This window comes from Anarhichas minor, unplaced genomic scaffold (assembly GCF_050575085.1).
Source record: "Anarhichas minor isolate MPS153535 unplaced genomic scaffold, ASM5057508v1 ptg000003l, whole genome shotgun sequence".
Lineage (NCBI taxonomy): Eukaryota > Metazoa > Chordata > Actinopteri > Perciformes > Anarhichadidae > Anarhichas > Anarhichas minor.
In genome coordinates this window covers 6524671-6545813 of record NW_027466449.1, presented here as the reverse complement: position 1 = coordinate 6545813, position 21143 = coordinate 6524671, and the positions used below count along the sequence as shown (strand labels likewise).

General features: G+C 42.6%; 1 protein-coding gene across 1 annotated transcript; it reads left to right on the top strand.

Annotated features, from left to right (window-relative positions):
* The first annotated feature begins 813 nt into the window (after positions 1-813).
* On the top strand, positions 814-20647 carry LOC142960490 (uncharacterized). Its single transcript, XM_076102346.1, has 46 exons — positions 814-1034; positions 1326-1564; positions 1739-1887; positions 2011-2139; positions 2251-2424; positions 2548-2721; positions 2815-2988; positions 3087-3242; positions 3347-3542; positions 3640-3779; positions 3872-4022; positions 4231-4334; positions 4455-4510; positions 5707-5819; positions 7039-7300; positions 7455-7731; positions 7855-7932; positions 8178-9308; positions 9442-9624; positions 9755-9919; positions 10015-10270; positions 10365-10542; positions 10639-10751; positions 10835-10853; positions 10994-11110; positions 11853-11929; positions 12112-12272; positions 12379-12602; positions 12724-12823; positions 13535-13623; positions 13741-13997; positions 14430-14544; positions 14637-14834; positions 15126-15268; positions 15418-15557; positions 15657-15754; positions 15865-15951; positions 16047-16130; positions 16229-16288; positions 16411-16516; positions 17366-17479; positions 18882-19193; positions 19408-19534; positions 19679-19797; positions 19909-19955; positions 20080-20647. The coding sequence occupies exons 1-46, from the start codon at positions 897-899 to the stop codon at positions 20248-20250; spliced, it is 7701 nt and encodes a 2566-aa protein (XP_075958461.1). The 5' UTR covers positions 814-896; the 3' UTR covers positions 20251-20647.
* Positions 20648-21143: the final 496 nt, after the last annotated feature.

The window sequence follows — 21143 nt, the reverse complement described above, 5'->3', positions numbered from 1 at the left end:
TGTCAGAAAATAAAACAACTGACAGACATGATATTTCTGTAAGAATTTATTTTAGACTTGACCTAGTTTGATATTTTATTCAGTATCCAACTATAGGTAAAGAGGAAACTAATCTCTATTTATGAAAAGGGTGGAAGAAACTTTTTATATCATTGCTTAGACCATCTAAATAACAGAAGTGTCTGGCTGGGTCCCATGATGAGTGTGTTGTACTCAGGTAAAAATACATTAACATGTCAAGAAGATCTTTTCACATGAAAAAGGAGGACAAAGACAATGTACACTATTGTGTTAACCATCAACACATTGTGTTTATGCTCTCTTCGGGTTACTTCCTGAATATTTTTATGATGATTCATAATAAGTAAATGAGTCATTTGTAATCTGGTTTGTAATTTGTTTGGGTTTTCAGGCAGTGTGCTTTACTTTATTAACATAATATGAATGCAATCAAAATACTGTTCCATAATTGGTCTTATTTACTAATCTCATTCTTCAACTCCTCCAGCTTGAAATATTTCCAACAAAAAACAATTAGCCAACCGCTCACTCGCTGTTAGGTAAGGCTAAATGTGGACATTTTGGAAATTCCCCGTGTTCGTTTAACGTGCAGTCTGTCAAGATGTAAGTGGGAGGGTTGAGGTTAGTGGCTGGGGGCGAGGTCAAGTGACTAAGACTTTACTTTGCATAAAAGCAAGGTCCACAACCAAGGGAACAAAGCAGAGACAACAAGAGCCACCAGTCAAAACAAAGAGGGAAGCCAACACTGAAGGAGAAACACTGGGGATTGTCAGTGGAGAAGCTTTTTTAATAATTTTTGTCTAACGGAGCACTTGTTCACTGCAAGGCTATTAGTTTATATATATTTTTTGCAGCAATCTATAACAGGTCTCATCATGAGGTGCTGTGCTTTAGCTGTGTGTTTCATTTTGGGGATAAGCATACAGGATGGATGGAGCCTTCCACTCAGGTCCGTCTTTGTCACCTTCCCAGGAGACATCATCAAAAACATGACTGATACGGAGCTGGCAGAAGTGAGTAGCAGATGGTTCATTTTGTCTTGATACTCTGAAATTCCCAAAACAGTGTGCAATCAAGCTGTGCGGGGATGTAATTACCTAGACAGAGACCTCTATCATGATGTTAGTGAAAATAAAAATATGCTCTTCTGAATTCAAGCTATATGAGGGTTTAAAAGTGAGAACAAAAACACTAGGAGATACTTTTCCAAACCTAAGTTTACTCCATAAGGACCCACTCTATCCTGCTCATGATATAATCACTATCTGGACTCATTATTGTGGTTTCTTATGTTCTCCTGCCAGGGTTATCTGACGAAGTTTGGCTACATGAACACGATGCAACGCAGCGGCTTCCAGTCGATGGTGTCCACCTCCAAGGCTTTGAAGAGGATGCAGAGGCAGATGGGGCTGGAGGAGTCTGGAGAGCTGGACAAGTCCACCCTGGAGGCCATGAAACGGCCTCGCTGTGGGGTTCCTGATGTGGCCAACTACAACACATTTGACGGAGACCTCAAATGGGACCATCAAGATGTCACTTATAGGTGAGTAGGTAGAAAGAATCTGTTAACGGACTGGATGACATTATAATGCCTGTGCTTTTTAATGCAAGGCACCAAATACAAAGAGTATCTCTGATGGAGATATATCACCAAGTTCCTTCACTTACATTGTCAATTATAAGTCTGAAAACAGAGTCGTTCTTCTCTTCTATACAGGATCGTTAGCTATACTCCAGACATGGAGATCTCTCTGATTGATGAGGCCTTTGCCAGAGCCTTCAAGGTGTGGAGTGATGTGACCCCTCTGACATTTACCCGCCTCTTTGATGGGACAGCTGACATCATGATTTCATTTGGAAAAACCAGTATGTGTTTTTGCTCAATTCATGGGTGTTGTTCATATTGATGTCACATACTTGTATAATGATTTTGAACTAAACCCAAGTTTAAAATCAAAAGACTGACGTGCACTTTGCTTTTCTGTTCAGACCATGGAGACCCATATCCATTCGATGGTAAAGATGGTCTTCTGGCCCATGCTTATCCCCCTGGTGAGGGTTTGCAGGGTGACGCCCACTTTGACGATGATGAGTACTGGACCCTAGGAAAAGGACCAGGTATTTACCAAAAGACAGTACTCCACCACCAACAAATAATATGAGGATGTCTCCCCCTAGTGTTCACTTTATACATTACATTACATGTATGTTTTTTTTCTGTCCCCTAAGCTGTGAGGACTCGCTATGGTAATGCTGATGGTGCCATGTGCCACTTCCCCTTCACTTTCGAGGGCAAATCCTACACCACCTGCACCACTAATGGGCGTTCGGACAACCTGCCATGGTGTGCCACCACAGCTGACTACAGCAGTGACAAGAAATTCGGCTTCTGCCCAAGTGAACGTAAGCTTGACAATTTGTTCAGCAAGGGAAATCATAGGTCAGAGGTCAGCTAGAGCATTTGCCTTTGTGGCATGCTGACTCGCTTCACCCGCTCATCCTTGTCCCTTATTCTCATCTTGACAGTTCTGTACACATTTGGAGGAAACGCAGACGGAGCGAAGTGTGTCATTCCCTTCGTCTTTCAGGGGGAGGAATATGACAGCTGTACCACAGAGGGCCGCAGTGATGGCTATCGCTGGTGTGCTACCACAAGCAACTTTGACAATGACAAGACATATGGATTCTGTCCCAGTCGTGGTGAGTGACAGGAACCACAATTCATGAATGCTGTCTAGTACTGCCACAATGGCTTGTTATCTTACCGTTGTTATTATGTCTTTGTCTGGCCAGACACCGCTGTAACTGGTGGAAACTCTGAGGGGGAGCCTTGCCACTTCCCCTTTGTGTTCCTGGGTAAAGAGTACGACTCCTGCACAAGTGAGGGACGAGGAGATGGCAAGTTGTGGTGCGGTACCACTGAGAGCTATGATGACGACAAGAAATGGGGCTTCTGTCCTGACCAGGGTGAGTAACATGAATATAAGACAAGAAAGTGGAGAAGATAAATGCTTTACGTATTTACCCTTGCCATTTGTTAATATTCCTTTCTGCATGTGTTCCAGGTTACAGTCTGTTCCTGGTGGCAGCCCACGAGTTTGGACATGCCCTTGGCCTGGATCACTCCAACATAAGAGACGCTCTCATGTACCCCATGTACAGCTACATGGAAAACTTCTCCCTGCATGAAGATGACATTGAAGGCATTCAATATCTCTATGGTGAGGTCATGACACAGTGTGTTATCATACAAAATCACCCCAAAATGCTTGAATTTCTAACTTCTCAACACTCTCTCTCAACCAACACTATTTTCTTTTTTCAGGAGGCAGAACAGGCCCTGATCCCACCCCCCCTCAGCCCACCACTACCCCCTACCCAAACCCTGATGAGACTGACCCTACAGATGGATCCATTGATCCCACCACACGACCTGTGGATCCCACCAAGGATGCCTGCAAGTTCACCAAATTCGACACCATCACTGTGATTGAGGGAGAACTACATTTCTTTAAGGACGGGTAAGCAAATAGTCTATTCTTCTTTGTAATACCGGCAACATAAACACAAACCAGCCGTGCCGATGTGTTAATTGTGTGTAAATGTGTTGATCAACAGACATTTCTGGAAGATGTCCAGCGAGAGCAATGGAGGGCTCAGGGGACCGTTTTCTATTTCAGAGAGGTGGCCCGCTCTGCCAGCAGTCATCGACTCGGCCTTTGAGAACATTCTGGCCAGGAAATTGTACTTTTTCTCAGGTAATAAAGCTACATACAGTGTATATGGGACCACTAACACTGAAGCCAAAAGTGCTAGAACATTTTTTCTCATAATCATTTTCTTTCTGTAGGGACCCGATTCTGGGTGTACACAGGGAAGAGTGTTCTGGGTCCCCGCAGCATAGAGAAGCTCGGCCTCCCGAACACCGTTCAGAAGGTGGAGGGAGCTCTGCAGAGGGGGAAAGGCAAAGCGCTGCTCTTCAGTGGGGATAACTACTGGAGGTGAGTTAAAATTGTGTCTGAAATCAGGATGGAAAGCATGTCTGTCGCTGGAAGATTTTCAGCTCAAATTCTGCCAGCTCTTATTTGACTACTATTAGTCTTTGAGCAAGCCAGTTAAATTTGCGTTTTTTCACAACATAAGCAAATTATGTAATTCAGCTGATTGTTTTTGTCATTTTAATGACATTCTCTGCTATTGTCAACACAGGCTTGATGTGAAGGCCCAGAAAATCGACAAAGGGTACCCCAGATACACAGATGTCGTTTTTGGTGGAGTCCCCAATGATGCTCATGATGTCTTCCAGTACAAAGGTAATTTCAAACATTTATACTGAGCTTATTAAACTAAATTAGCATTTAACAGTAGATTGTTGCATGAAAGAATCCTTATTTTGTCTTTAGCTGATTAAAATGTCTATATTTCTTCTTTAGGTCACATCTACTTCTGCAGAGACCGCTTCTACTGGCGTATGAACTCCCGCAGGCAGGTGGATCGTGTTGGCTATGTGAAATATGATCTCCTCAAGTGCTCAGACGCTTCAGGCACTCAATACTGAGGAGATGAACAAACAGGGATGAGCTGGAAATCGTCTTTAATGTGGTAGCACCTACTTCTCTCTCCTGTGCAGGTGTCAGGGAGAATGTCATGCAGTATTAGTGTATACCGTCTGTTGTATGATGTGTTTGCTTTCTGGCATATCAAAGATTGTCCATCATTGATGTTGGCTAATTCTATAACAGACAGCATTGGCCCAAAGTGAAAGCAAAGCCAAGTGATCTTTGGCACTGCCTTGCCCTCAGTCTGATAATCTGTGAACTGGTTGGTTGCGATGGTCTAAAAATTATGACCCATAACCACAACTAAAATATTCTCAAAAGCTATCTGGATTCCAGATTTGCTGATGGTATCTTTATGTCTGACAGGTTCAGATTCTTAAAAGTATTCGATTATTTTGGTATTTATAGCAATATCTAATATTATGTTTGTGTCCTAAAGCTTTTTTTGTTTTGTATAAATATATTTGTGTATTTCTGAAAATGGCTTCAAAGCCAATTACTTGCACTGGAAGACAATTTAATGTCTCCTTCACTGAAATTATTTATGAGACTGATATGATTTGTATAAATTCGTACTTTCAATGCAATAAACATTCTGTGAGAACTACATCCCACTACCGCTTGTCTCAATCGTTCACTGCAACAACTGATTAACTGACATGCACCTGTATTCTGACACCATCATGCTCACATGCTGCATTATTGTAAATGTGAATCCATGTTCCCACAACAGCAAAAACAAACATGTCTACTCCACATGTTGCTAGTAGTAAAGATACACACACGTAGTGATTTCCCACGTAGCCAGTAAGGATAACACGACAACGAGCTGGCAATAGAAAATTTAACTTTATTAATTTCTGCAGTACAGATTATCTAGTCTCCTGAAACAACGGCCCCGGTGAACGCATATTACTCCGCATCTAATTGCGTAATACGCCTTCCTCTAAAAACAATAGTCCACTAAGTGATTATAAACATAGCTTTAGCCGAATATGTGAAACATATAACGACCAATCTGTCAGTAAACATACATTGTTAAAATAGGTAAATGTACCAATGTTCGCTTGAACGACGGCAGTTTTAACAACAACAATAAATAAGATCCGGTTGCACGGACAGGAAGCAAGGAGAGTCTCATGGCGCCCGACTAGAAAGAAGGAACAATTATCAGTTGCTAATGTCTGTTCTATTCAGCGCGTCTACACCACAGGATACCCTTCTACTCGAACATACACGGTAAGAAAAAAACGTGGCGATTGTTGTGCCGGAGAAGGAAAACATTTTAATTTTCTTCAGGGAGAGCATTTGGACGGTCTGCCGCAGCTGAGGCCCTCGAGGTCCCCAGTAGAGCTTTCAGAGCGCCTGAGTGTAAAGCGGGGCTACTTGGTGGAAAATGGCGACGCGGAGCAGGCAGGATCAAGGGCAGCTGGGCCCGTTTAAAACGGCTAACACACGTTGTTGTGTTGTTACACTCGACATGCCGACCTGCGCATAACTGTTCTTCATCTATGACGCATATTTAAACTGCCACTCGGACAATTTTAGTTGTTTTCCAGCTTCATCGGATAATATACTGAGTTGACAACAATGCCTGTTAGCCAGCTAAAAGCTAACGCTAACGGCTCCGGTTCATCGTGAGCTGACGTTGGTTCCCGTAGTCTCTAAATAACTTCACTGCTGTCCAGGGCTCATGTCATTCTACAAGTATAGGCACATTTGACCAGTCGAAACGTTAACTGTGCTCCCCCAGAACAGATACCTTTTAATTCGCACCTACCTCGACTTATTATAACTTGGCTAACGTTTATTTATGTAGACTTCTGCAGAGAAAAAGCTGGAGCTATCAGTTATAAGTTGTCCTAAATAAACACAGTTCTGTACGTTTATCACCAAATGAGGGAAACTCAACATCCTTTACTGAAATGTAGGGAATTACCTATGCGAAATGTTATACATAGTCTCACAAACTCATTCACTTGGCTATTCAGTGCAGTAGAGTAGAAGTATACACTTTCAGAAAATAAGAAGTGTCAGTAAATCAAAGTTGTGTTCAAGTTTATCTTAGTAAATGTACTCATGTTATTTCCCACCCCTGGATAGAAATAGTACTGTTAGCTATTTTACACTTTGTTTACATGTGCACACATGTATCACAATCCAAATAAAGACCTCATAATGACACACACTAACTGTAAACTGCTAAATTAAGAGACTTTGAATGTATTTATTATTACTTGAGTTACTTCTCCAATATATGACCTTTGACAAACTTTCAGTTTTCCTTCCAGGATCTCTGCAGGTCTCAAAGTTGTTATTATTTGCTTCAAAAGCCTATCCATACTTAACTGTTAATCTAGTGACAATGTATGAAGGACCATGAAAAATCATAATTATTGCAAACTCTCATGACACTAATGACGAGAGTTGTGTTCATCTTAACACAATGAACTTGCAGTAATGGCCAATGCATGCCTAAATATGACACAAACTTCAAATGTATAGCATTTTTGTTTTTGTGGATAGTCATGAATTCGGAGGAGAATGAGGTGGAGAGCAGCAGTGATGCAGGTCCCTCGGGGATGGAGGAACCGTCTGAAAGCGGCATGGGTATGGAGTCATCAGAGGCCATGTCTGCAGACAGCAGTGATGCAGCTGCCTCTCATGCACAGGCCCCAGAATCTGACTGCCATGTGGGTCAGAGCTCAGAGGGACTTGTGGTAAGCATTTAAAAAAAATATATATATATATAATATATTTTGTGTGTGAGAAAACAGACATATATTAAAAAAACAAAACCAGATTTAGCAGTTAGGCTTTTATCATTAAAGTTCCTTGATGTTGCAATCATGTTCTTGCCCCCTCCCTGTCTAGGTGTTTGCCCCAGAAACCAGCTCCAGTACAGACGTCAGAGTTTCATCAGTCCACCTCCCTGACTCCTCCTCAGTGGCCCAGTCCACCAGCGTGTCCAGCGTCTCCACAGTGACTCAGTCAGTGCTGGTGTCTGAGTCAGCCCAAGTACTGGTCCACTCAAGTGCTGCGTCTGAAAGAGCCATGATGGTTTCTGACTCAACTGCTTCTACCTCGTCAGACCTCGGGTCTGCCATTGACAAGATCATTGAGTCCACCATCGGCCCTGACATCATGAATGGTATTTCCGCTGACACTCCACTTTCTGTTATATCACAGGCTGAGAAGCTTTTATGTTGTGTCAGTTTGATTATTTGACCATAATGTAGCAGATATCTGATCTTGTCTACTGTTCTTCTGTTAGGCTGCATAGCTGGGACCAGTGCAGAAAATGGAGGTGCAGAAACAACCCGGTATCTGATATTACAAGGACCAGATGACGGTAAAATTGCTATTATTATGTTATCGCTAACTCATTAAGTCTTCACCCGATTTCAAACCATTGTAAGAGTTAATGAGACAATTATGAACATGTTTAAATGTAATAGTAACAATATACTGAATACTCTGGTGGGATGTTACTCAGACAGCATTTATTTATAGAGTGGATACATACACAGTATGAGAATAGTTTTTAGTGTACTTTTTAGTGTGTTCAATCCATCTACATGTATTTGTCTGCTACAGGGGCTCCTATGGTAGCCCAGATGTCATCGTCGGCCCTCTCTAATCGTATAGCCATAGAAGCTCTCGCTGAAGGGCCCACGTCCACCTGTCTGGACCAGGGAGACCTGCAGGGCAACATTGAACCTGATCAGCCTCGTCACTCTGGTTACCCAGAGGACAGCAGCAGTCAGCCTGACCAGCCCCAGCACTCCCACCCCTCCCAGTATATGGACTGCAGTGCAGATGGTCCAGACCAGACAGGGGAGTCTTCATCTTCCTACGTGGAGTGTTCAGGCGAGGAACCCGACCAGACGCGCTCCCAGTCAGGTTTCCCTGACTACAGCGGTGATAACAGTGACCAGGATCTGCCTGGATATGTGGAATGCAGTGGGGCTGACTCAAACCTGACCAGCCGACATCACTATGTGGTGGAGTGCAGCTCTGGGTATCTGGAGTGTGGGGTGGACGAGGGAGAGCAACCGCATCATTCACGCAGTTACATTGACAGTAGTGGGGACCACCGGACCCAGACAAGTCGGCAGTATGGGGCAGAGTATGGAGGAGACTGTGTTGCAGCTGCAGACTCTGAGCAACCAGGTTGTTCTCAGTATCAAGCGAGAGACGACGACGATGATGACGATGACGAGCGGAACCAGGATCCAGACCAGCCGCAGCACTCCCAACAGCAGCCGCAGCACTCCTGTTACATGGAAAGCAGCAATGGTCCAGAGGCCTCTCTCTATGCCGATGACAGCTCCTCATCAGACCACCCTCTGGCAGACACGGCAGGTTCAGGTGGGCTTCCTGAGGCATTGGAGTGCAGCGAGAGCCAGCCTGGGCCCTACATCAGCAGCAGTGGGACATACACCTCCAATCCAGAGTCTGGATCTGAGCTGCCCCAACAATACTCACCCAGCCAAGAGGAGCCCCAAGGCTCCCAGGGGCCTCAGGCTGAAGCTAGGCTGGTCAGAGAGATGGAGACATCAACAGTGGCAGAATGCTCCGGACACAGACCGCCAAACCTGGCTGAGTTGGAGGAGATGATGGAAGTAGTGATTGTACAGCAGTTCAAGTGTAAAATGTGTCCATACAAGAGTGCCTCCAAAGACACACTAATCAACCACATGAGAGACAAACACTTCAGACCTGCAGGTAAGTTAGTACGGTTGATTATGTATCATAAAGACATATCGCTTTGACTTTAACTTCTGATTTTCCTTTGTTCTCAGATTTTTTTGAAAACTGTAATAATAGTATTTCTTTGTGGAATAATGTGTGGTTTCAGGGGACATGTCAAAGAAGCGTAAACGTGGACGGCCTCCGAAAAGTGAGACGTTTGCCCGTCGTCAGGCAGAGAGGGAAGAAGCTGAAGAGAGGAACGCAGCAAAGGCGAAGGCTGCTCAGCCCCAAAAGGCAGAGGAAGAGGAGGATGATGTTGTGGATGCTGGTGCTATTGATGATCCTGAAGGTCAGAGAGGAAGATTGTTATTAAACCCCATTGCAGACAAACTTACATTCTTTTCTGACTTAGTGAATCAGTCAAAAGGGAAAAGAATCATATTCACTTTCCCTCTCCCTGCTCCTTTGTTTATATCCAGAGGACAGTGACTACAACCCTGCAAACGAGGACTGCAACGGAAGACCACCTGCCATCATAAAGAAGCCTGCTCCTCCTATCTCTTCCTCCTCTCAAGGGCGTCCTCGACGTAAGGTTGGCCGTCCAAGGAAGTACAGCCTTCTAGAAGAAGGCTACAGCAGCAAAGGTTGGCTTTCAGTTTTGACAAAATATATTTAAAAAAACAGCCCGTCACTGTACCGGAGAGCCTACACATCCTTGTCTTTCATTGGTTTGTTACAGAAGCAGAGAGTATTGCTAAGAAGCCCAGGGTGGGTGCGGATGCTAGTGTACCTGAAGAGGCAAGCTCCTCCGGGCTAAACAATGGTCCCGCTATAGGGACAGATGGAGACACAGCTGAGGCAGCAATAAGCCAATCAGACTCTGAGAACAAAGACCCTTCATCCAACACACAGCCAGAGGAATTCTTTGAGAGGAAACGCGGCCGACCCTCAAAGCGTTTTCTTCGCAAGAAGTATAAGAAATATATAAATCGAAAGTGAGTATCAAATCATTGAATAAACTTGTGTTACAAATAGTATTACATAATAGTACAACAAGCTAATTGCTTCTTTCTCTTCATTTTCTTACAGTCGGTACTATAAATCCCTGAAACCGCTGCTGAGACCTCACAACTGCTGGATCTGTGGCTCACGCTTCCTCACTCAAGACGATTTGCACTTCCACGTGGACTCTCATGAAAGCAATGACCCAGAGCTCTTTAAGTGCCTGCAGTGCAACTATCGCTGCAAGCGCTGGTCTTCACTCAAGGTCAGTTGCAAGAAAGCAGGTCACAACATTGAGGTTAACCTCAGTTTACGTGCATGTTTGCACGGTGCCCTGAAAGCCTTGTGTGCTGTTTTGCAGGAACACATGTTCAATCATGAGGGCACCAAACCGTTTAAGTGTGAGGAGTGTGATTACACAAGTGTCTACAAGAAAGATGTCAATCGCCACTCAGCAATCCACAACAAAGACAAGTAAGTAACTCAGTCAACATACAGCACATACACAACAAACACATTTTGCATTTTTTTAAATCATTTTAATTTCCATCCTACAGGAAAAGAAAGACCGAGTTGGTAAGATATTTCAGGTCTCCAATATTTGAATGATGATTAAATGCTAATTAGCATGCTCATGGTGTAATGATAATATTATGCGGTCGTGTAGCAGAAATACTTTCAAGTCAATTTGATGTTTTTTGTGCTCATTCTTGCAGGTACCAAAGGTGTCAGAGTTCCTCTGCCCTGTGTGTCACAGGGTTTACCCCATGCAGAAGAGACTCACCCAGCACATGAAGACCCACAGCTCAGAGAAACCACATATGTGTGATAAGGTCAGATGATAAAGATTGTAACATTTTAAGAAGATTTAATGAACACTAATATTAAAAAAAAATAAAATAAAAGATTATGGCACAGAATATTTTAGGTGGTTACAAGCAGGCATGGTCACGATGATCCTGACAACATCCTTTTTAGTGAAAAACAAACTATCTTAAATAAGTTAATCAGAAATCCCAAGTCTCCACATTCTTTACATGATAATTCTATTCTATATTCACAAATATCCCGATTTTGGACATTTTCAACTTATTGTGACTGTTTTTATCACAATCCGTTTCGCGTTTGAGAAGTGACAACTACCGGTAAATACAAACGATGTAATGATTTTACATACATTCTCTGTCGAGCTTACATTATATTGTGCATTTTTTCACAAAATCAGTGTCCAGAATCTCTGGACACCAGTAACCAATTTAGGATTCCCTCTAAAGATCGTCTTGATAAGGTCAATAGTTCTAATGTTTTTCGGGCAAGATTGTTTCTCCTGTAAGATGCTTATTTTTTCTCCCTTCCCTCTTTTAAAAGAATGCATGATTTACCATCCTACCCGATACAATAATTCTACCGTGTAACCATGTAACCGTGTAACCACCGTGTAACCACCGTGTAATGTATAACCGTGTAATGTATAACCATGAATATCTTTACAGGAAAGTGAGTGCACTCATCATTTTATGGACTTTTTTTATGTTCTTCAAAACTCTTGTTGAAAATGCCTTTCTGTCTTTGTAGTGTGGCAAATCCTTCAAGAAGCGGTACACGTTCAAAATGCACCTGCTGACTCACATCCAGAGTCTTGGAGACAGCAAGTCAGTATTTTTATCCCATCTCTTTTATTTTGTATCAGTCTGTATTTCAAAAACATGGATGTAACAGACTTGTCTGATCAGCAATGTAGCCTGGAATACGCCTTCAACATTAGTCATTAGTTGTTGATGTTAGTAATAATGATATTATCACAATGATTAACTCTTGGATGTGCATGTGCAAGGTTCAAGTGTGAATTTTGCGATTACACTTGTGACAACAAGAAGCTGCTGCTCAACCATCAGCTGTCCCACACCAACGACCGGCCCTTCAAGTGTGACTACTGTAAATACTCCACTTCTAAAGAGGAGTTCCTGGTCTCCCATCTGGCCATCAAACACACAGGTCTGTGTGGCAGAAAGGCTTTCATTAAGTTTATTTAAGATGAGTCTGTTCACCGCATGAATGCAATACTGTACAACACCTTTACAATTGACACTGTCTTCTTCAGGGGAGAAGCCTTTCTCCTGTGACATGTGCCACTTCACGACCAAGCACAGGAAGAACTTGCGTCTACATGTGCAGTGTCGCCACCCTGAGACGTTTGACGAGTGGTCTGTGACACACCCTGAGGAGCCTGTCAGGAGGCGCCGCAGGCCCTTCTTCACGCTGCAGCAGATAGAGGAGCTCAAACAACAACAACATGATGACACACAGGATTTGCAGAACACTATTGTGAGGCTGTTTGTGGTTTTCTGTTATTTATCTCTGGCCCAATTTGGATTTTATTTTAGCTTGTGTTGTATTTAGAGGTATTTGGACATAACTGTTTTGTTTTTTTACCCGCCTTCATTAGGTTGCAGTGGATTCTGCGACACTACAAGCCATGCAGGGTATGGAAAATGCCTCCGTGACCCAGGACGCAATGGGAAACACCACCATCATCTATGAACAAGGTCAGTCCTCTTTTTATTCAAGAGTCATTATTAGTATTTCTGCTATGTCAGCATCCTACCGACTGGGGTACACTCAGACAGACAGAGGTATACTGTTTGTCATATCTCACTGCTACTTCATTTTAGCATTCCGATGTTTCATGACTTCGCCAATCAATTTGGTCCTTATGACTTCTTACCATTTTTTTCTGTTTCTGTATTAATTAATGCTTTTAATGTATTAATGTATCCAATGTATTGGTATCTTAGGGGTTGGGGGCCCCAAGTCAAAAGCACTTCATTTTGCTTATGTAATTTTAATAGACGTACGCATTGTTGGAACCGCTCATCGCTCGATGAGTCCAGGGAAGTAAAGAAGAGCTTGGTTGTATATTAGTATATCCATCATCCAGCAGCACAAGTGTTACTGCAGTCAATGACCCACGGCCTGCAGCGGCTCGTTGCGGACGACAATCTCAACAAAGTCCGCAGAGCCCTGAAGCCAATTAACTGTAACTTTCCTAAAATAATATTCTTTTTTTCTGCAGATGACATTGAATACATGGCTAATTATGTTTTGAGAAAAATGTGTTCACATTTTGCTATGATGATGGTTGTTTTTTACAGTCGTTTTTTCTCGGGTTCCAGATTCGGTAGTCCTTGTTTTGTTAAATATGTTGGTGGGATAAAGGTTGAGGACAAATGCTGACTTCTTCACCATGTGCTCCTCAGTTGAATCCGGCGACCAATCCGCCCAGAATGCCCTTGACCTGCTGCTGAATATGAGCAATGCCCGGGAATTGGTTGGAAACGCCTTACAGGTTGGTGCTCATCAAAAGATTTCAGTTTACATAAGCGGGTTACATTTATGTGGAAAGTATGTTTGCCTTTTAGAAATAAGATAAATGAAGTTATAAGTGACTGATCGTGCTCCTCAGGTGGCGGTGCTGAATTCAGAGGGCAAAGCTTTGGAAAAGGGCACGTGGAGCACGGTGACCACAGCATCGGGCCAGGCACAAAAGGTTGTGACCTTCCACGTGTCTGAGAACGGTGAGACGGTGCTACAAGAGGCCTTCGAGGCAGCCACCTCTGAAACAGGAGAGCTGACCCAGATTGCCATCGAAGCCTACGAGAGCGGAGGGGACTTCAGTGTGGTGGAACAGGCGGCTGAAGAGATCGACAGCCCTGAATACAGGTGACTTAACACACCGGATGTAGTCTGTGGCTACAAGCCGGATATTGGCCGCCTATATTCTCCTCCCCTTCAGCTACTTACCTGTTACCGATTTGCAAGGGCACCATCGCTGCATCCTGTGCTTAGACATTTGTAATTGGTTTGAAGAAATAAAAACAAACCAGAGCCTTTTTTCATCTTTAGTAAAATGATGTCTGGAGCCGGACCTTTTTTTAGCGCTGACACAGCACAGTGGAAATAAGTCTGGCTATGTGAGACTACATAACACACCGTGTGATTTCTTTTTCTTTTTCTGATTAGGTGGAACAGATGTTTCACTGGAAAACACAGTCACATGACTACTTTATTCATAAGGAGCTTGAATGTAGGATTATTGATGACCCTCATGAGCTCGTCTCAATCTATAATGTCATCAAACTGTTGTCTTTGCAGTAACGATGAGAGCAGTCCTTCTCAGGCTTTAGACGACTCCGGGGCAGAGAGCCTGAAAAGTGAGAAGTACTACCTAACGTCAGCACTGCCTGATGGTGTTCTGCAACAGGTGGAGGTAACTGCGAGTGATCAGCTGTTTTGGCATGTAAAGACCCGTCTACATTGTGTACCCCTCCTCTCTGACTGTGTCCTTTTGTTTTCTGTCAGCTGAGCAGCGAAGCTCCAGCCTCTCCCTCTGCTGTGAGCTCTCCCGGTCAGAGCACCAAGAGGTTTTCCTGCCGAATATGCATGGAGTCTTTCCACGGACGCTCTGACATGGAGAACCACAAGAGGGCACACTTGGACCCCAACACCTTCAAGTGTCCCGATTGTGATTTCACCTCCACATCCTGGCAGGAGGTCAAGGTGAGTCTCTTTGAGTTGTGCAGCACTGTCTTTACACTTTTTGTTTTTATAGCAAAGGCAGACAGTAATCGCCATTTAAAGTCATAGCCTGCCATAAATTGACCCCAGATTTTACAAAAGGGGGCAGTCTCATGAATATTCAATAGCTCATCAAATAAAGTTGTAACGGGGTGAAAGACTACATAGGGGCATTTCCACCCTCATGTGTAATTTTTAAGTCCTTTTGTATGTGTCAGTCATTTTAAAAGCATTTCTGTTTTGAATCCCTCTTTCTGAACGCTCACACTGAAGGCTCACATGGAGCTGCATTCCTACTTGCGCCCTCACAAGTGTCCAAGCTGTAGCTTTGCCTCCAAGAACAAGAAAGACTTGCGGCGACACATGATGACACACACCAATGAGAAACCGTTCTCTTGCAAACTTTGTGGTCAAAGGTGGGTGTGAAACTGATTGGAATCGTCACAAAACTTGCATTTCCTTGACATTAGGAGCCCTTATAGAAAACTATTTGTATACATTAGACCGCAAAGTGGTTATGGACAATTACCAATGTTAATGTGTTTTTTTTTGCCCAAAATCTCAGGTTTAACCGTAATGGACATCTAAAGTTTCACATGGAGCGTCTCCACAATCAGGATAATCCTGCTCGCAAGTGCCGTACCCCCACGTCTCAGCAAACCATCATAGTGAATAGTGACGAGGAGGCCCTGGCCACGCTACAATGTAAGGAACACAAATAATATGAAAATGAATGATTTAGTGGCAAACAAAATCACAAAAATGTCAAACTTAATTTGTGTGTTTTGGTGTGTTTTCTAACAGCCTTACAGGCACATCAGACAGTGATCACTCCAGAGCGGTTGCAGGCCCTCGGACAGGAGCACATCATTGTAGCTCAAGAACAGGCACTATCAGACCAGGTGCCAACATTCACACCATGCTGGACATGCTTGTCTATTTGTTCTTTTTGCATACAGAATGTAGGCAATTTTGTTTTGTAACTAAATGCATTCATGTCTGCATTAATCAGGAGGAGGGCACATACATCCAGCAGATAACCACCATAGACGGACAGACAGTTCAGCACCTGATGACAGGAGAGAACCAGGTGACTGAGGTTAGAGCCATTTTGTAGATTCTACTGTGTATATTTATATCAGAGCCCTTATTACATATTCAAGCTTTCATCTCAACTCCTTTGTCCTGTTTCAGGTTCAGTACATCATCTCGCAGGATGGCGTGCAGCACTTTCTCCCTCAGGAGTATGTGGTGTTAGCTGATGGCAACCACATACAGGTCAGTACGCTGCCTCATAATAAGTCTCCATAACTGAAGGATACATGCAGTGTTTGAAGGTGACAGAGTCATGTTCTAACTGCCCTTTTGTTCCTCAGATGCCAGATGGACAGCTCATCCAGTATGAGCACGACGGGACCTTTCTGCAGGAGCAACAGGTGAGGCTGAGATTTTGATCACTCAAACTTGACAAAGTGAGGCAGATAACCTCAAATGCTCTACAGTAAGAGTTTTTTTTTGTTTTGACAAAAGCTCATTGCTCCATGTTCTTTGTGTTTAGATTACTGTAAGCCATGACGGTCAGATCCAGTACCTTCCTATGAGCTCGGAGCAACAGATGATGAATCCTGAAGATATGGAGGCCACTGACAACTCTGCTGTCACAGGTTGGCTCTCTTAGGGAAAAGATTATACTTTACTTGTTTTATATTCAGCCCTCCTCTACACTGGTGGGTTGTTTATTTACCAAATTGCCTGTGTTCAGCATCAAGCATTTTTTCAAAGCACACCACACATTTCTAGGTTTATAGATGACATTTCAACTGTTGACTTCCTCTCAGTTCACTTTGCTGCTTGGGGTGTTGTTCAGAATCGCTCTTTCGTTGACTTCACGGAAGTGAATGAGTATGCGGTTGTGACGTTAGTATATCCAACAGCAGTAGTGATCTGCAGTCAATGAGCTGCAGCTTGTAAAGGCCTGCTGCAGACGTCATGCTGGACTCAGTCCGCAAAGCCCTGAAGCCCCACTGCTGCACAGAGAGCTGTTAGTTTGTTTGTTCACGTTATTCATATTGAACATGTACTCTGCATGTCCTTGGGTCCATAGCAATACACCCGCCAACTGTGACGTAGATCTGATAAGTGTTTCTTGAGACACATACACACAGACAGAAATTCCTTGCTTTATAGTTAGATAAAAAAGCACTGATGTTGGTGTACTGTTGATCACACCATTAAGTTGTAACAACGACTAATGTCTCTGCAAACTCAAATGCAAACCTCAGTGAAGTGAATGGAATCATTGCTTTTTGAAATGTAGATGCTTTTGCAAATGTTGAACATACATCCTCTATAGATAATGGGCTAAAACATACCAGACCATGGGTGACTAGTTTTATGATCTTATTCATTTTAGATAATAATAAGCTTGATAATAACATGAACCATGAAATCACCATTATAATGAACACCTATAGTAACTACATTGCCAACAATCTTTGTTCTTGTACCCGTAGGAGACACAGCCATGGCTCAGACCCAGACAGTCTACACTGAAGCTACACCTGAACAGCTGGAGCAGCTGCAGCAGCAAGGCATCCACTATGACGTCATCACCTTCACAGAGGAATAGACGGCTTCTTAAACCTGCTGGGATACAAATGACTAGACACCAGTATGAGCTGACAAGTACCGTGACCTCAACTTATTTATGCATTCAGTTGGCTGTGAACTAAAACACCATCTCCTCCACACTGTCACCTGCTCGGCGGCAGTTGCACTGTTCAATAGGATCAACGACCTTTTGTAAATTCTAATTATTGCACCCATTGCTTCTAACTTAATCATAGGGGCTGTGTATTTAAGAGTTCATTTAGCAAGGTTGGTCTGTTCTGTAATTATTAAAAAATATTCTTGTTTACATGCCTCAACTGCCTCCATTTGCAAGACAATGTTATCAAAGAAAATGAAACGGCTTACAACATGCTTTAGAAAATACACCGAGCGTCCAAAGGAACATTTTAGGTTTTGAGTGGGGTGAAAGGAAAAGGGAGTGATTGTTTTTGCTCTGTTATAATAATCTCAATTGTTAGAATGCCACAACATTCTGTTTACTAAATATGAATATGTACATACCTTTTGCATTTGTTTTCTGTTCCGCGATGGAGGATATGTTTTGATTTGGTGACTATGAAGTGTTTAATAAGCTGAAAGCTGACACCAAATAAATCACTTTGTGTATACTTGTGTATATGCTGTAATGTGTCCATAAATGTCCGGATTTTAATGAAATTGATTTTGTTCAGAGAGGAACCTATATCTGCTTTAAAATGTCTATAATTATAATGCGTTAGACATAATAAAAGCAAAGCCATTACAAAAGAGTCGCTGTTTACACACTCAGAAATGAGTTGATGCAACTCTATAGTCATTGTGAGGCTGTAATCTGTGGTGTCATATTGCCTTATAATGTGCTAATGGAAATTCCAGCATGTGTCCACATTTTGCGGTAGAAAAGTACAGGGTAATGACAGAAACAAACAATGTAACGTAATCCAACACAAGCACACCACAAACTGCAACCTCAAAAATGAACAGTCTAGTCAACATCCTCTGACAGTGTGATGACACAGTGGTATCATACTATACAGGTGTTCCTGTGTCCACCCTCTGTACATCTACATTATGGAAACAGTTAACATGTACTTCAAAATAAGTTAAAAATGAAATGTATAAGAAGTGTGCCTCTACAATACTTAAAAGAGTTGGTACGGACTCGTCTGTCTGGGACCTCCAGCTGCTGAACTGACAACTTCCTATTTTCTTCAGCAAGGAGGGGCCTCGGATCCTCTAAAAAGAGTGGAAAAGTGTCAGAAAGAGCTGCGCCTCAGTGAGCATTACACTGAAGATGAAGTTCTCCTTTGTCTTGTTTCTTTTATTAGGTAGGTTTCTTTTTCAAAGAGGTAAAATTTATAAAGGTTCTGGTCTTGAGTGCCTGTAATTACACACTAATAAGAAATGTTTGCTTTCCAGATATCCCTCATCTAAAAGGGCAGCAGGAGATCGAGGAGTTTGAACATGTTCTGCTGAAACTCACCTTCCCTTCATTTTACAATAGTTACAACAAGTACTGCTGTAAACTCTATCCGGGAGGATGTTACAAGCTGCTGGACAGTGCAGGATTCACTTGTGAATTTCTGAAAGGAAGAGTTACGACAACTGAGAAAGATGGCTGGATAGAATTTAAAATATCAAATGTGCGCTCCGTGGACAGAGGATATTACAGATGTATTGTGCTGGGAACTCAGAACCGCATCTACAGTGATTACTATGTTGAGGTGTCTGGTAAGCAGTCTTAATCTTCATTAATGTGGTGTTATAAATGTGAATTATACCATAGCCGCTTGTACACTACCACATGCATTATCACAGCTTCATAAGATACTGACTTGAATAATATTTGAGTGTTGGTTTTCTCTGGTAAAGTAGGGAAAATATTGCAACGGTTAATTCCAGCCATAAACTCTGGACGCTTGTTTGATATTCGTGCATTTTGCAGAGGTTTCAGATCCCCACAGCCGGTCTCAGCCTTCACTGACAACAACTGTCAAAGCCCCCAACACCTCCACAACACTCCCAGACTCCACTTGGCCTGCTCTGGCACAGGACCACAGTGACAGTGACAGGTATACACTGCAGATTACTTGTTGTTGCTAGTCGGCCAAACAGTGCTGTCTGACTGAAGATAAGATATATGTGTGTGTGTATATATATATATACAGTATATATATTTGTATTTATTATATATGTGTTCTTGTTTTCTTCTCCAGAGTTCCATGGAGTTTTGGCCTGCCACTAGCTGTCATTGTGTCCATTGCAGTGATGATTTTGATCACTTCAATTATTGGTGTTGTTTGCTGCAGAGTCAAGGCAAAACGTAAACAGCCGGGTAAGCAGTTTTCTTAAATGGATGATCACAAACATCCGAGTGTCTGAAAATAAACTATGAATATCTTGGAATGGGTAAATAGAACCAATGTGATTTTGTTTTTCCTTGTAGACAAATATGCAGAAACTCAATGTGAGTCACTGAAACAAGAGGCCCCAGTAAGTGCTAAATAGGGAACATGTAGCCCCTGTGATTCATCGTCACTTGTTTTCAAAGGATTGCATGTTCATGCTTTAAACTTCCTCCACAAGACAGTCTCTTGACAAAGTGTGTCTCCCCCAGGAAGTGAGCAGCCTAGTCTACACAACAGTGGACTTCAGAGCTCACCTGAAACCAACAGAGGTGTATGCAAACCTGAGGATGCACAAAACGCAAGCAGGATCCCCTGACTCGACCTGGAGCGCAGAGCATGATGGGATGGTGGAGTACTCCACCCTGGCAATCCACCAGTGAATCCACCTGTGAGAATCCAGTTCATTTCTGATTTTAATTAGACCGATTCTGTTTTTTCCACCACTGTGTTTGAAATTGTAAAATGTCAGTTTACTAAACATGGTTACTACTCCTCAGACAGTACAGAGTTTGACAGGGATTCACCAGGCAGGGAGGATCCAACAAAAACATGTATTTGGTTGCATTGTGGGAAATGTATTGTAGGATCCAGCATTTGTGGAGCTTGACCCATATTAGGGACTACACATCCTCATGATCTACTGCTTTTCTTTGAACTATTCTTTTCTCTTTAGTGAGTCCCCCAACTTTATGGAGGTGCAATATTAAATCGCTGAACTACCCCGTGTGTATATATTGCATGTGTTGTTTGTGAAAATGAGAAGACGTAAAAATGAAATGATGCATTAAAGAAATTAACATAGTCTGGTGAAATTAAGAAAAAACACTTTTGTTTGAGTCCTTTCGACAGTGTTCGCAGGTTGAAAAAGCAGCAGAGTTGTCAGATTATGTCATCGGGTTATCTTTTGTTAAATCAATGTTTGTCCTTATCAGTTTCTTCTCCATTACAACCTAGCCTTCTGGCTATTCTGAGAGCCGCTCGATATTCTATTCTTGGCCTCTTTTTCCCTCACACAAAAAAGCTGGTGGCAATCCTTTTTGAATCCTCTATAAAAGGTCGAGTTTATCTTAAGAGTGAATGAATGAATAGACTGAACAGATTCTTATTTCTGTGACATTTCAGTGCAGCGCTGTAACACAAAACTAAGGCAACTAAAGATGTTTCTAAAGAGGTCTTTCAGCACTGATGTGTGAGCTTTGTTGTACTCACCACAGTCAGACGGACACATACGCAAAAAACACACAGAATGATTTTAGTTACTGTAAACGATTTA

Excerpts from the sequence above, each read along its gene's own strand:
- LOC142960490 (XM_076102346.1), top strand. The coding sequence starts at position 897 with ATGAGGTGCTGTGCTTTAGCTGTGTGTTTCATTTTGGGGATAAGCATA. Across the intron at positions 4,023-4,230 it reads AGTGGGGATAACTACTGGAG|GCTTGATGTGAAGGCCCAGA; the intron begins GTGAGTTAAAAT and ends TTGTCAACACAG. Across the intron at positions 14,835-15,125 it reads CATCCTGGCAGGAGGTCAAG|GCTCACATGGAGCTGCATTC; the intron begins GTGAGTCTCTTT and ends CTCACACTGAAG.